The 17,278-nt window shown below is 49.7% G+C and overlaps 1 protein-coding gene across 1 annotated transcript in view; it reads left to right on the forward strand.

Annotated features, from left to right (window-relative positions):
- Positions 1-17,278, forward strand: part of LOC143361021 (uncharacterized) — a 47,021-nt gene that overhangs the window by 26,651 nt on the left and 3,092 nt on the right. The window contains exon 2 of the mRNA XM_076800261.1: positions 12,493-13,186. Coding sequence (XP_076656376.1) covers positions 12,493-13,186 — 694 coding nt within the window. The remainder of the gene's footprint in view (positions 1-12,492; positions 13,187-17,278) is intronic.

Below are 17,278 nucleotides of genomic sequence, written 5' to 3' on the forward strand. Positions count from 1 at the left end.
GACTGCACCGGCGAGTGCAATACAGCGCATATGAAGAGCTGTTCAAAAAACGATTGCAATCGAAGGTCGCAATTGCACCGGCGAGTGCGATACAGCGCATATGAAGAGCTGTTTTATGGCCTATTGCGACTGCACCGGCGAGTGCAATACAGTGCATATGAAGAGCTGTTCAAAAAACGATTGCAATCGAAGGTCGCAATTGCACCGGCGAGTGCAATACAGCGCATATGAAGAGCTGTTCAAAAAACGATTGCAATCGAAGGTTGCAATTGCACCGGCGAGTGCAATACAGCGCATATGAAGAGCTGGTTTATGGCCTATTGCGACTGCACCGGCGAGTGCAATACAGCGCATACGAAGAGCTGTTGAAAAAACGATTGCAATCGAAGGTCGCAATTGCACCGGCGAGTGCGATACAGCGCATATGAAGAGCTGTTTTATGGCCTATTGCGACTGCACCGGCGAGTGCAATACAGCGCATATGAAGAGCTGTTCAAAAAACGATTGCAATCGAAGGTCGCAATTGCACCGGCGAGTGCAATACAGCGCATATGAAGAGCTGGTTTATGGCCTATTGCGACTGCACCGGCGAGTGCAATACAGCGCATATGAAGACCTGTTCAAAAAACGATTGCAATCGAAGGTCGCGATTGCACCGGCGAGTGCAATACAGCGCATATGAAGAGCTGTTTTATGGCCTATTGCGACTGCACCGACGAGTGCAATACAGCGCATATGAAGAGCTGTTTTATGGCCTATTGCGACTGCACCGGCGAGTACAATACAGCGCATATGAAGAGCTGTTCAAAAAACGATTGCAATCGAAAGTCGCAATTGCATCGGCGAGTGCAATACAGCGCATATGAAGAGCTGTTTTATGGCCTATTGCGACTGCACCGGCGAGTGCAATACAGCGCATATGAAGAGCTGTTCAAAAAACGATTGCAAACGAAGGTCGCAAGTGCACCGGCGAGTGCAACACAGCGCATACGAAGAGCTGTTGAAAAAACGATTGCAATCGAAGGTCGCAATTGCACCGGCGAGTGCAATACAGCGCATATGAAGAGCTGTTTTATGGCCTATTGCGACTGCACCGACGAGTGCAATACAGCGCATATGAAGAGCTGTTTTATGGCCTATTGCGACTGCACCGGCGAGTACAATACAGCGCATATGAAGAGCTGTTCAAAAAACGATTGCAATCGAAAGTCGCAATTGCATCGGCGAGTGCAATACAGCGCATATGAAGAGCTGTTTTATGGCCTATTGCGACTGCACCGGCGAGTGCAATACAGCGCATATGAAGAGCTGTTCAAAAAACGATTGCAAACGAAGGTCGCAAGTGCACCGGCGAGTGCAACACAGCGCATACGAAGAGCTGTTGAAAAAACGATTGCAATCGAAGGTCGCAATTGCACCGGCGAGTGCAATACAGCGCATATGAAGAGCTGTTCAAAAAACGATTGCAAACGAAGGTCGCAAGTGCACCGGCGAGTGCAACACAGCGCATACGAAGAGCTGTTGAAAAAACGATTGCAATCGAAGGTCGCAATTGCACCGGCGAGTGCAATACAGCGCATATGAAGAGCTGTTTTATGGCCTATTGCGACTGCACCGGCGAGTGCAATACAGCGCATATGAAGAGCTGTTAAAAAAACGATTGCAATCGAAGGTCGCAATTGCACCGGCGAGTGCGATACGGCGCATATGAAGAGCTGTTCAAAAAACGATTGCAATCGAAGGTTGCAATTGCACCGGCGAGTGCGATACAGCGCATATGAAGAGCTGTTTTATGGCCTATTGCGACTGCACCGGCGAGTGCAATACAGCGCATATGAAGAGCTGTTCAAAAAACAATTGCAATCGAAGGTCGCAATTGCACCGGCGAGTGCAATACAGCGCATATGAAGAGCTGGTTTATGGCCTATTGCGACTGCACCGGCGAGTGCAATACAGCGCATATGAATAGCTGTTCAAAAAACGATTGCAATCGAAGGTCGCGATTGCACCGGCGAGTGCAATACAGCGCATATGAAGAGCTGTTTTATGGCCTATTGCGACTGCACCGACGAGTGCAATACAGCGCATATGAAGAGCTGTTTTATGGCCTATTGCGACTGCACCGGCGAGTACAATACAGCGCATATGAAGAGCTGTTCAAAAAACGATTGCAATCGAAGGTCGCAATTGCATCGGCGAGTGCAATACAGCGCATATGAAGAGCTGTTTTATGGCCTATTGCGACTGCACCGGCGAGTGCAATACAGCGCATATGAAGAGCTGTTCAAAAAACGATTGCAAACGAAGGTCGCAATTGCACCGGCGAGTGCAACACAGCGCATACGAAGAGCTGTTGAAAAAACGATTGCAATCGAAGGTCGCAATTGCACCGGCGAGTGCAATACAGCGCATATGAAGAGCTGTTTTATGGCCTATTGCGACTGCACCGGCGAGTGCAATACAGCGCATATGAAGAGCTGTTCAAAAAACGATTGCAATCGAAGGTCGCAATTGCACCGGCGAGTGCGATACAGCGTATATGAAGAGCTGTTTTATGGCCTATTGCGACTGCACCGGCGAGTGCAATACAGCGCATATGAAGAGCTGTTCAAAAAACGATTGCAATCGAAGGTCGCAATTGCACCGGCGAGTGCAATACAGCGCATATGAAGAGCTGTTCAAAAAACGATTGCAATCGAAGGTTGCAATTGCACCGGCGAGTGCAATACAGCGCATATGAAGAGCTGGTTTATGGCCTATTGCGACTGCACCGGCGAGTGCAATACAGCGCATACGAAGAGCTGTTGAAAAAACGATTGCAATCGAAGGTCGCAATTGCACCGGCGAGTGCGATACAGCGCATATGAAGAGCTGTTTTATGGCCTATTGCGACTGCACCGGCGAGTGCAATAAAGCGCATATGAAGAGCTGGTTTATGGCCTATTGCGACTGCACCGGCGAGTGCAATACAGCGCATATGAAGAGCTGTTCAAAAAACGATTGCAATCGAAGGTCGCAATTGCACCGGCGAGTGCAATGCAGCGCATATGAAGAGCTGTTTTATGGCCTATTGCGACTGCACCGGCGAGTGCAATACAGCGCATATGAAGAGCTGTTCAAAAAACGATTGCAATCGAAGGTCGCAATTGCACCGGCGAGTGCAATACAGCGCATATGAAGAGCTGTTGAAAAAACGATTGCAATCGAAGGTCGCATTTGCACCGGCGAGTGCAATACAGCGCATATGAAGAGCTGTTTTATGGCCTATTGCGACTGCACCGGCGAGTGCAATACAGCGCATATGAAGAGCTGTTCGAAAAACGATTGCAATCGAAGGTCGCAATTGCACCGGCGAGTGCAATACAGCGCATATGAAGAGCTGTTTTATGGCCTATTGCGACTGCACCGGCGAGTACAATACAGCGCATATGAATAGCTGTTCAAAAAAACGATTGCAATCGAAGGTCGCAATTGCACCGGCGAGTGCAATACAGCGCATATGAAGAGCTGTTTTATGGCCTATTGCGACTGCACCGGCGAGTGCAATACAGCGCATATGAAGAGCTGTTCAAAAAACGATTGCAATCGAAGGTCGCAATTGCACCGGCGAGTGCAATACAGCGCATATGAAGAGCCGTTGAAAAAACGATTGCAATCGAAGGTCGCAATTGCACCGGCGAGTGCAATACAGCGCATATGAAGAGCTGGTTTATGGCCTATTGCGACTGCACCGGCGAGTGCAATACAGCGCATATGAAGAGCTGTTCGAAAAACGATTGCAATCGAAGGTCGCAATTGCACCGGCGAGTGCAATACAGCGCATATGAAGAGCTGTTTTATAGCCTATTGCGACTGCACCGGCGAGTGCAATACAGCGCATATGAAGAGCTGTTCAAAAAACGATTGCAATCGAAGGTCGCAATTGCACCGGCGAGTGCAATACAGCGCATATGAAGATCTGTTTTATGGCCTATTGCGACTGCACCGGCGAGTGCAATACAGCGCATATGAAGAGCTGTTCAAAAAACGATTGCAATCGAAGGTCGCAATTGCACCGGCGAGTGCAATACAGCGCATATGAAGAGCTGTTGAAAAAACGATTGCAATCGAAGGTCGCATTTGCACCGGCAAGTGCAATACAGCGCATATGAAGAGCTGTTTTATGGCCTATTGCGACTGCACCGGCGAGTGCAATACAGCGCATATGAAGAGCTGTTCGAAAAACGATTGCAATCGAAGGTCGCAATTGCACCGGCGAGTGCAATACAGCGCATATGAAGAGCTGTTTTATGGCCTATTGCGACTGCACCGGCGAGTACAATACAGCGCATATGAATAGCTGTTCAAAAAAACGATTGCAATCGAAGGTCGCAATTGCACCGGCGAGTGCAATACAGCGCATATGAAGAGCTGTTTTATGGCCTATTGCGACTGCACCGGCGAGTGCAATACAGCGCATATGAAGAGCTGTTCAAAAAACGATTGCAATCGAAGGTCGCAATTGCACCGGCGAGTGCAATACAGCGCATATGTAGAGCTGGTTTATGGCCTATTGCGACTGCACCGGCGAGTGCAATACAGCGCATATGAAGACCTGTTCAAAAAACGATTGCAATCGAAGGTCGCGATTGCACCGGCGAGTGCAATACAGCGCATATGAAGAGCTGTTTTATGGCCTATTGCGACTGCACCGACGAGTGCAATACAGCGCATATGAAGAGCTGTTTTATGGCCTATTGCGACTGCACCGGCGAGTGCAACACAGCGCATACGAAGAGCTGTTGAAAAAACGATTGCAATCGAAGGTCGCAATTGCACCGGCGAGTGCAATACAGCGCATATGAAGAGCTGTTCAAAAAACGATTGCAAACGAAGGTCGCAAGTGCACCGGCGAGTGCAACACAGCGCATACGAAGAGCTGTTGAAAAAACGATTGCAATCGAAGGTCGCAATTGCACCGGCGAGTGCAATACAGCGCATATGAAGAGCTGTTTTATGGCCTATTGCGACTGCACCGGCGAGTGCAATACAGCGCATATGAAGAGCTGTTCAAAAAACGATTGCAATCGAAGGTCGCAATTGCACCGGCGAGTGCGATACAGCGCATATGAAGAGCTGTTCAAAAAACGATTGCAATCGAAGGTTGCAATTGCACCGGCGAGTGCGATACAGCGCATATGAAGAGCTGTTTTATGGCCTATTGCGACTGCACCGGCGAGTGCAATACAGCGCATATGAAGAGCTGTTCAAAAAACAATTGCAATCGAAGGTCGCAATTGCACCGGCGAGTGCAATACAGCGCATATGAAGAGCTGGTTTATGGCCTATTGCGACTGCACCGGCGAGTGCAATACAGCGCATATGAATAGCTGTTCAAAAAACGATTGCAATCGAAGGTCGCGATTGCACCGGCGAGTGCAATACAGCGCATATGAAGAGCTGTTTTATGGCCTATTGCGACTGCACCGACGAGTGCAATACAGCGCATATGAAGAGCTGTTTTATGGCCTATTGCGACTGCACCGGCGAGTACAATACAGCGCATATGAAGAGCTGTTCAAAAAACGATTGCAATCGAAGGTCGCAATTGCATCGGCGAGTGCAATACAGCGCATATGAAGAGCTGTTTTATGGCCTATTGCGACTGCACCGGCGAGTGCAATACAGCGCATATGAAGAGCTGTTCAAAAAACGATTGCAAACGAAGGTCGCAATTGCACCGGCGAGTGCAACACAGCGCATACGAAGAGCTGTTGAAAAAACGATTGCAATCGAAGGTCGCAATTGCACCGGCGAGTGCAATACAGCGCATATGAAGAGCTGTTTTATGGCCTATTGCGACTGCACCGGCGAGTGCAATACAGCGCATATGAAGAGCTGTTCAAAAAACGATTGCAATCGAAGGTCGCAATTGCACCGGCGAGTGCGATACAGCGTATATGAAGAGCTGTTTTATGGCCTATTGCGACTGCACCGGCGAGTGCAATACAGCGCATATGAAGAGCTGTTCAAAAAACGATTGCAATCGAAGGTCGCAATTGCACCGGCGAGTGCAATACAGCGCATATGAAGAGCTGTTCAAAAAACGATTGCAATCGAAGGTTGCAATTGCACCGGCGAGTGCAATACAGCGCATATGAAGAGCTGGTTTATGGCCTATTGCGACTGCACCGGCGAGTGCAATACAGCGCATACGAAGAGCTGTTGAAAAAACGATTGCAATCGAAGGTCGCAATTGCACCGGCGAGTGCGATACAGCGCATATGAAGAGCTGTTTTATGGCCTATTGCGACTGCACCGGCGAGTGCAATAAAGCGCATATGAAGAGCTGGTTTATGGCCTATTGCGACTGCACCGGCGAGTGCAATACAGCGCATATGAAGAGCTGTTCAAAAAACGATTGCAATCGAAGGTCGCAATTGCACCGGCGAGTGCAATGCAGCGCATGTGAAGAGCTGTTTTATGGCCTATTGCGACTGCACCGGCGAGTGCAATACAGCGCATATGAAGAGCTGTTCAAAAAACGATTGCAATCGAAGGTCGCAATTGCACCGGCGAGTGCAATACAGCGCATATGAAGAGCTGTTGAAAAAACGATTGCAATCGAAGGTCGCATTTGCACCGGCGAGTGCAATACAGCGCATATGAAGAGCTGTTTTATGGCCTATTGCGACTGCACCGGCGAGTGCAATACAGCGCATATGAAGAGCTGTTCGAAAAACGATTGCAATCGAAGGTCGCAATTGCACCGGCGAGTGCAATACAGCGCATATGAAGAGCTGTTTTATGGCCTATTGCGACTGCACCGGCGAGTACAATACAGCGCATATGAAGAGCTGTTCAAAAAACGATTGCAATCGAAGGTCGCAATTGCACCGGCGAGTGCAATACAGCGCATATGAAGAGCTGGTTTATGGCCTATTGCGACTGCACCGGCGAGTGCAATACAGCGCATATGGAGAGCTGTTCAAAAAACGATTGCAATCGAAGGTCGCAATTGCACCGGCGAGTGCAATACAGCGCATATGAAGAGCTGTTTTATAGCCTATTGCGACTGCACCGGCGAGTGCAATACAGCGCATATGAAGAGCTGTTCAAAAAACGATTGCAATCGAAGGTCGCAACTGCACCGGCGAGTGCAATACAGCGCATATGAAGATCTGTTTTATGGCCTATTGCGACTGCTCCGGCGAGTGCAATACAGCGCATATGAAGAGCTGTTCCAAAAACGATTGCAATCGAAGGTCGCAATTGCACCGGTGAGTGCAATACAGCGCATATGTAGAGCTGGTTTATGGCCTATTGCGGCTGCACCGGCGAGTGCAATACAGCGCATATGAAGAGCTGTTCAAAAAACGATTGCAATCGAAGGTCGCAATTGCACCGGCGAGTGCAATACAGCGCATATGAAGAGCTGTTGAAAAAGCGATTGCAATCGAAGGTCGCATTTGCACCGGCGAGTGCAATACAGCGCATATGAAGAGCTGTTTTATGGCCTATTGCGACTGCACCGTCGAGTGCAATACAGCGCATATGAAGAGCTGTTCGAAAAACGATTGCAATCGAAGGTCGCAATTGCACCGGCGAGTGCAATACAGCGCATATGAAGAGCTGTTTTATGGCCTATTGCGACTGCACCGGCGAGTACAATACAGCGCATATGAATAGCTGTTCAAAAAAACGATTGCAATCGAAGGTCGCAATTGCACCGGCGAGTGCAATACAGCGCATATGAAGAGCTGTTTTATGGCCTATTGCGACTGCACCGGCGAGTGCAATACAGCGCATATGAAGAGCTGTTCAAAAAACGATTGCAATCGAAGGTCGCAATTGCACCGGCGAGTGCAATACAGCGCATATGTAGAGCTGGTTTATGGCCTATTGCGACTGCACCGGCGAGTGCAATACAGCGCATATGAAGAGCTGTTCAAAAAACGATTGCAATCGAAGGTCGCAATTGCACCGGCGAGTGCAATACAGCGCATATGAAGAGCTGGTTTATGGCCTGTTGCGACTGCACCGGCGAGTGCAATACAGCGCATATGAAGAGCTGTTAAAAAAACGATTGCAATCGAAGGTCGCAATTGCACCGGCGAGTGCAATACAGCGCATATGAAGAGCTGTTTTATAGCCTATTGCGACTGCACCGGCGAGTGCAATACAGCGCATATGAAGAGCTGTTTTATAGCCTATTGCGACTGCACCGGCGAGTGCAATACAGCGCATATGAAGAGCTGTTCAAAAAACGATTGCAATCGAAGGTCGCAATTGCACCGGCGAGTGCAATACAGCGCATATGAAGATTTGTTTTATGGCCTATTGCGACTGCACCGGCGAGTGCAATACAGCGCATATGAAGAGCTGTTTTATGGCCTATTGCGACTGCACCGGCGAGTGCAATACAGCGCATATGAAGAGCTGTTCAAAAAACGATTGCAATCGAAGGTCGCAATTGCACCGGCGAGTGCGATACAGCGCATATGAAGAGATGTTTTATGGCCTATTGCGACTGCACCGGCGAGTGCAATACAGCGCATATGAAGAGCTGTTCAAAAAACGATTGCAATCGAAGGTCGCAATTGCACCGGCGAGTGCAATACAGCGCATATGAAGAGCTGTTCAAAAAACGATTGCAATCGAAGTTTGCAATTGCACCGGCGAGTGCGATACAGCGCATATGAAGAGCTGGTTTATGGCCTCTTGCGACTGCACCGGCGAGTGCAATACAGCGCATATGAAGAGCTGTTCAAAAAACGATTGCAATCGAAGGTCGCAATTGCACCGGCGAGTGCAATACAGCGCATATGTAGAGCTGGTTTATGGCCTATTGCGACTGCACCGGCGAGTGCAATACAGCGCATATGAAGAGCTGTTCAAAAAACGATTGCAATCGAAGGTCGCAATTGCACCGGCGAGTGCAATACAGCGCATATGAAGAGCTGGTTTATGGCCTGTTGCGACTGCACCGGCGAGTGCAATACAGCGCATATGAAGAGCTGTTAAAAAAACGATTGCAATCGAAGGTCGCAATTGCACCGGCGAGTGCAATACAGCGCATATGAAGAGCTGTTTTATAGCCTATTGCGACTGCACCGGCGAGTGCAATACAGCGCATATGAAGAGCTGTTTTATAGCCTATTGCGACTGCACCGGCGAGTGCAATACAGCGCATATGAAGAGCTGTTCAAAAAACGATTGCAATCGAAGGTCGCAATTGCACCGGCGAGTGCAATACAGCGCATATGAAGATTTGTTTTATGGCCTATTGCGACTGCACCGGCGAGTGCAATACAGCGCATATGAAGAGCTGTTTTATGGCCTATTGCGACTGCACCGGCGAGTGCAATACAGCGCATATGAAGAGCTGTTCAAAAAACGATTGCAATCGAAGGTCGCAATTGCACCGGCGAGTGCGATACAGCGCATATGAAGAGATGTTTTATGGCCTATTGCGACTGCACCGGCGAGTGCAATACAGCGCATATGAAGAGCTGTTCAAAAAACGATTGCAATCGAAGGTCGCAATTGCACCGGCGAGTGCAATACAGCGCATATGAAGAGCTGTTCAAAAAACGATTGCAATCGAAGTTTGCAATTGCACCGGCGAGTGCGATACAGCGCATATGAAGAGCTGGTTTATGGCCTCTTGCGACTGCACCGGCGAGTGCAATACAGCGCATATGAAGAGCTGTTCAAAAAACGATTGCAATCGAAGGTCGCAATTGCACCGGCGAGTGCAATACAGCGTATATGAAGAGCTGGTTTATGGCCTATTGCGACTGCACCGGCGAGTGCAATAGAGCGCATATGAAGAGCTGTTCAAAAAACGATTGCAATCGAAGGTCGCAATTGCACCGGCGAGTGCAATAGAGCGCATATGAAGAGCTGTTCAAAAAACGATTGCAATCGAAGGTCGCAATTGCATCGGCGAGTGCAATACAGCGCATATGAAGATCTGTTTTATGGCCTATTGCGACTGCACCGGCGAGTGCAATACAGCGCATATGAAGAGCTGTTCAAAAAACGATTGCAATCGAAGGTCGCAATTGCACCGGCGAGTGCAATACAGCGCATATGAAGAGCTGGTTTATGGCCTATTGCGACTGCACCGGCGAGTGCAATAGAGCGCATATGAAGAGCTGTTCAAAAAACGATTGCAATCGAAGGTCGCAATTGCACCGGCGAGTGCAATAGAGCGCATATGAAGAGCTGTTCAAAAAACGATTGCAATCGAAGGTCGCAATTGCATCGGCGAGTGCAATACAGCGCATATGAAGATCTGTTTTATGGCCTATTGCGACTGCACCGGCGAGTGCAATACAGCGCATATGAAGAGCTGTTCAAAAAACGATTGCAATCGAAGGTCGCAATTGCACCGGCGAGTGCAATACAGCGCATACGATAAGCTGTTCAAAAAACGATTGCAATCGAAGGTCGCAATTGCACCGGCGAGTGCAATACAGCGCATATGAAGAGCTGTTTTATGGCCTATTGCGACTGCACCGGCGAGTGCAATAGAGCGCATATGAAGAGCTGTTCAAAAAACGATTGCAATCGAAGGTCGCAATTGCACCGGCGAGTGCAATAGAGCGCATATGAAGAGCTGTTCAAAAAACGATTGCAATCGAAGGTCGCATTGCATCGGCGAGTGCAATACAGCGCATATGAAGATCTGTTTTATGGCCTATTGCGACTGCACCGGCGAGTGCAATACAGCGCATATGAAGAGCTGTTCAAAAAACGATTGCAATCGAAGGTCGCAATTGCACCGGCGAGTGCAATACAGCGCATATGTAGAGCCGGTTTATGGCCTATTGCGACTGCACCGGCGAGTGCAATACAGCGCATATGAAGAGCTGTTCAAAAAACGATTGCAATCGAAGGTCGCAATTGCACCGGCGAGTGCAATACAGCGCATACGATAAGCTGTTCAAAAAACGATTGCAATCGAAGGTCGCAATTGCACCGGCGAGTGCAATACAGCGCATATGAAGAGCTGTTTTATGGCCTATTGCGACTGCACCGGCGAGTGCAATACAGCGCATATGAAGAGCTGTTCAAAAAACGATTGCAATCGAAGGTCGCAATTGCTCCGGCGAGTGCAATACAGCGCATATGAAGAGCTGTTCAAAAAACGATTGCAATCGAAGGTCGCAATTGCACCGGCGAGTGCAATACAGCGCATATGAAGAGCTGTTCTAATAGATTCATGAGCACAAATATCCGTACGTATATTAATTCTAATTTTTCATTTTGTATTTATCTTACGTTTTATAATTTTAATATAATAATATTTTTGCATGTGTTCAGGAAGAATCTGAAGTAATGACTAGATTGCGGATCATTATGCACCTACTCGTTCTTGTCATAAATGCATAAAATCCGCAGTCTAGTAATTACCACCATGGAGGAGTCAAGTGTCGGGAGGAGGTTTAGTGCAAAATTTTTTTATCTTTTATTCGTTATTCGAAATTTTTATTTAGATAAATATTTTGCCGAACTCTGGTGTAGGGTATGCTCGCATACTTTTTTTCGCGCGTTACCATAGCTGACGACAATGTAGCACAGCGTCGCACAGTGCAGATAAATGGCAAAATCCGATGTCTGATGACAATATGATACCTTTATTCGAAGATCTATTCGAATAAAATCTGATCATTTACTATTTATTTATAGAATAGAAAAATATCCGTTATCTTCCAGTAACTTCGTTTATTCGCAGCAGAGTATCATATGGAGTCATACCATGTCAGATCGATTACTTTCTGATGTCCCTATCGGCGATTTTTTACTGAATGGAATATGTTGTAGTCCATGTGACAGTAGAAAAGGTTTAGCAATCATTTCTTTTTTGTAGCTCGAAGTTTGCAATTTTTGCCTACATTGTCGATAAACAATGTTTGTTCTCGATGATGAGCCAGTGATTCAAATTTTGGAAAAATATGGTCACATTCTCTGAAGTTTCCCCTTCAAAATGAACCCTTCAGAAGAATGGAGAATTCTGATTGATTATGTATAGATGTTAGTTTTTATATGAATTGAATATGTTCTACAAGAAAGGTGTCATTGCTCAATGAAAACCAGAGATAAAAGATGAAAAAAATGGGGATACTCCGCGTCCTTTTCCAGCTCATTGTGAAGCCAATGTTCAATTCTCCATCCTTCTAAAAGGTTCATTACGAAGGGGAAACATTTTTAGTAGATACTTTTATAATTTTACTATAAGCTCCTAAAAAGTCATTTTCATCGGTTTGTTAGTCCTGACTTTATAATGTAATGAAGAAAGGGTGATCCTTTTTTTCGCACGTCTATTAAAATCAACAGTTTCAAGATATCGAGAAATCCTTTGACATTCGTTCATAGGTCGCTAAAGACTACAACATATTCAAATTTGAACAATCTTACAGCAGTACTCCAAAATTGTGCCCGATTTCGCGTGGAATGACCCCAGTACACAAATTACTGATGCATGTTGTTATGTTGTACTTTCAGACGCAAGCATGCAGCAAAAAATAGGGTTGCCAAGCTAGAAGTCCATAACCAAGAAACGCAGGAACAGTCAATCGAGGATATTCCCGAGAAGATGGATGTGGCACCAACAATGAACAGCGACACAGACTGTTTCGTCGCGAAGTCATCAACGCGGGAGGAAACTTCCGAAAAATCCACTATCGCGGAATTGAGCATTGTGGATTTGCGGCACATCTTCGAGGAGATGAAAAAACTGGAGAACCATTCGGAAACTTTGAAATGTTCCATGGCCAATTTATCCATAACCGGCATGAGGCGCTTGGGCTTGGCAACAAAAATACTAATCGAATGCAAGATGTGCAAATATAAAACGGAAATAAATAGTGAATCCGCAGAAAGCGATAGATTGGATATCAATTGCAGTGCGGTCGCCGGCACAATAACTAGTGGAGGTGGTTACATGCAAATGGAGGAAATGTTCTCAGCAATGAACATTCCATGCATGTCTCGATGGATATACAGAAAATGTCGTGACGACATCGTGGAGACCTCCATCAATGCTGCAGAAGCAGAAATGATAGCAGCGGCTGAAGAAGAAAAACGCTTAGCCATTGAAAGAGGCGACGTTTTACCATCGAGAATTCCATTCTGTTGTGGGTGCAATAATTGGATACCACACGCAAAAAGTTTTATTTGCTGGAGTGAAGAACAAGATGTGCGTCATTTGTCACAACGCTGCCAGAAAAAACGAGAAGCCGAAAAAACATTCGTGCTTCAAAAACTGGGGACGACATCAAACGTCAACAAAAATGGAGAGCGACGCAATTGCTGATGGCTTCGAGACCAGCATAAAAAAAAAGAGGTCTCGTGTATGCCACACTGATTGCTGACGGCGACAGCAGCGTATACAAGAAAATTTTGGATTGTGATCCGTACAAAGCGGAGATGGTTCGTGTGAAAAAGATTGAATGCACGAACCATATACTACGCAACTTCTGCAATAAGCTAAAAGATATTGCGAAGACGACTCCGCCTGGGGAATATAGAAAAGCCGTGGAAAGCAGCGTTCGCAGAATGCGTACGGACATTACGAAAGCTGCGGAATACAGTGTAACGTGGACCTCCACTCGCCGCGTGGGAAGGCGGGGGCGGGGTCCACTCCGGGAATTTATGGGCTCAGAGGCCGGGCCGTGTACGGCCGTGAATACGCGGTCCTCCCGGTACTAACCGATTCTCGAAGGTTCTCGGAAATCGAAACGAACCTGCTGCTCGGGCGCCAGGCACCGGAAGGGTGCCACGCGAAACGCTGACGAAGTCCGCCCTTAGCTGAAGCTGGGGGCGGGAGGGGAACCTTCGGGAACCGCGAGAATGTCGAGAGGCGCGAAAAGGGTCGGGGGTGGGGACACGGAAGGGAGCGAGGACAGCCCTCACGGCAGGGCGGATCGCGCAGGCGAAAAGATCGGTAGTCGGGCTGGGCTCTACAATTTTATTGGCGTCGGATTTTACAAAGCCGCGGCCACGTGGCCGCACCCGAGAGCCCGCGCTCTTCGTACAAAGTTTGCGATAAGGTGGAGGGTACGCAACGCGCTGTTGTCGATCGGTAAAATACGCCGCGGGGGTGCGGTAGATCGGCACGAGAGTAGCCCCTCGCCGAAGCGAGGGGTGCGCGGCACGCAGGTGGTCGGCGCGATTACGGTATGACTGTCGCGGCGCGGTTTCGGTTCCGACGGACGGCGAACGCTCGGCGAAAACTTCGCGATAGGCTACGCGACGGCTCGATGGGAATAACGCGAAATGTAACGTAACAAACAGGTGGTTGCAAACGGTAACGGTGGCAGCTCCTCCGAGGAAGACTTCCGCACGATATTTTTCCGGGAACTCGCTGCCGAGGCTCCAGGTACCGGTGAATTCGGTACGAACGGAATGTCCGAGGCGAGAAGCGCCTCGGCGCGCGAAAACTCGGGGAACGAGACGCGATATTACGCGTCCGACGGGCGATCCGCGAGCTCGCGTTGCCGCGAGGGCACGGAATCGTCGTCGGCCGGCCTCGTCGGTTCCCCGATAGAGCCTGGCGAACCAACTCGCGACAAATAAACGAAAACGGTCCCTTAGGGGACTCACCGTTCCTGCCGGTAATTTCTCCGCCGTCTGTCGCGGTATTGCCCGTCTCGCTCGGGATGGTCCTCCGGTAATTCGGCTCCTGCCTCGAAACGGTAACAGGGTTGTGTTCCCGCTTCCGCCTCACGCAGGTGCTCTCCGGCCACGGTTGCTTCGGAGAGTACCTGCACAGAATGGGGCGGGGGCCGACGGCGCAGTGCCACCACTGCGGCGAAGATGTCGACACGGCGCGGCACACTCTGGAGGAGTGCCCTGCTTGGGCTGGGCCGCGCCGTGTCCTGAGAGCCGCAGTGGGCGGGTGGGACCTCGCGCTGTCGACCGTGGTCGACCACATGGTCGACAGCGTGGGGTCGTGGAATGCGGTGGCCTCCTTCTGCGATGAAGTTATTCAGCAGAAGGAGGCCGCCGAGCGGGCCCGGGAACGGGACCCGGGCTCCGTGAGGAGGGTGTGGGCGCGGGGACGACCCCCGCGCCGACGTGTGCCCCCCAGGAGGGGGGCGGAGAGGGTAGGGAGGGCGCGGGGGTCTCCCCCGCGGCAACGTGTGCCCCCGGTGGTGGGGGGCGGAGTGGGTCTGGCGCGGGGAGTTTCCCCGCGCCCTGTTATGCCCCCACAACTGGGGGCGGTGAACTTGGGGGCTCGGGGTGTGAGCTGACCCGGGCCCCCGGGGGGGAGCATAGCTCCCCCCGTGATAGGCCGACACCCCCGGGTTATTTTCCCGATGTAGGGGGGTGTCGGTCCGTCTCTCCCCGATTGAGGAGTGGGATACGTGGGGGGTGTGGGGAAAGGAAGGGTCGGGGCGTGCCGGATCGCGCCTCCGACGGCCCTTCCTTCCGGTGGCGGCGTCTTCTTGTCTCGGCCGGGGCTGGTTCCTTCGGGACACCGGCCCCGAGCGGGACACGAGGACTCCGGGAGCTGTGGGTGGACCGAGCTGGCGCTCGGGAAGCCCAATCCGAAGGCTCCAGGGATGGGGACACCGGGCGGGTCCCTCCGCCCGGGGTCTTATAGCGTAGGCAGTGGGGGAGGTTAACCCCTCCCCCGGGGCATGATGATAGCTGGGAGGTGTCCTGTTGAGTACTCGCGTGATCCAGGCACCTCCCCTTTAGCTTAGGTGGGCGTGAGGTTTTAGTGGGTAGTCTCCGGGGGCTCCGCCCCCCGGAGAGAATCCCACATAACCCCGGCTTCCCCCAGGGAGCCGGGGTATGTATAAAACATTTCCTCACGATAAAAAAAAAAAAAAGGGTTGTGTTCCCGCTGTAGCTCGGGATTATAACGGCACGCACGTCGCGTGTACGATAGGCGGACGGATTTCGGTAATTTACGCAACACCGCGGTCCGGGCTAATTCGATAGATTTGGTTCTGTACGATACAGTTCGGAAGTCACCGCGACAGTAATTCGGCCTAGTCCCTTCGCGTTACGGCAGGGTCCTCGCATCCCCACTCCTTGCCGTAGTCCGGCTTTTCCTCTAATAGGGCGCGCGTGTGGCGCGAAATTCGGAACTCGCAGGATCGTGCCTACGTCGGGTCCTTGGGCCCCAGACCTTACGCGAAAATCATTCCGAAATTGAAACGCGGGGCAGATCGGTGACCTACCTCGGTATGGAGGGGGGGGGGGGCGCCTACACCACCCTCGCCGAGGCCCCTTGCAATTGGCTAGGTGAGGCGACGGCAGGACCGCGAAATAGGTTGTCGGATGGTCGACAGGGGCCTTCGTCCCGCTTCGTCACCTCCGGGTTGTCTGGCCCGTGTGTGGCGTCGCCCATTCCTCGTTATTTCCGGTGCACCGGATTTGCGTATTGGCCATGGTTTGGCGTAAGTGGTCCCGCGAAGCGCTGTGCCCTTTCCTCAGGTCGGCTGGATACCGGGGTGCCGTTCGCCTACCTGAAACTTGCCGGGCTCGGCGCGCGCGAAAGGGTGAAAGTGCGAGTTTCCTGTCGATTCGGGAGTTCCTCGGGAAGCGCTTCCTAACCTATCGAGCCGTGGTTCTATTCGCGACAACGTTGTTTTCGGGCAGTCCGGTCCCTTCGTTCGGTTGTTAGGGGCGCCTAAGGGCGACGGGGTTTGTGCAACGTCACAACAGAGTAAAGGAAAATGTTTCGATCAATCGCAAGATAAATAACACTGTCCAACAAAATTAAACTTTTTTCGAGTTTTGCAATACCTGTTGGGTGATTCTTATACACTTTGTCATCCTAAAACCGAATCTGAAAGTAGAATTGCTCCATCACGCAACGTTTTCAAAAAATTTTGGTTTTTGTAAAAATGCCTGATTTTGATACGAAACGACGTGTTACGCAAAAACTAAACACGCGAGAAAGTTCAAATTTGAGTCAAGAGATAGAGGGGACTCTCCTCTACATATTCATATAGTCAATTATATTTTTATGTACTTCCTAATAGTTGTAAATGGTTGTTAAAGTTTGAAAATGTGCCGACGCGGGTACTTTGTACGCTCTATTTTTGTATTTATGTGAAAAATCCTTTATCTAGCAGGAATTTACTATACAGGAATGCATTCTACAGACATTTCTGGTAAAGAAACCATTCACGAAAAGTATTTGGTTCCCTTAATGTACGAGAAGGATCAGAAAATGTTAATTGACAGCGTGTGCGCGACGCGTTCGCGCCAGACGGCCATTGCAGCCTTTTCGCGACTCGCCAGGGCCGTCGCTATGCGTAGTCGACGTTGG

Source organism: Halictus rubicundus, chromosome 14, assembly GCF_050948215.1.
Source record: "Halictus rubicundus isolate RS-2024b chromosome 14, iyHalRubi1_principal, whole genome shotgun sequence".
In the NCBI taxonomy this organism is placed as follows: Eukaryota; Metazoa; Arthropoda; class Insecta; order Hymenoptera; family Halictidae; genus Halictus; species Halictus rubicundus.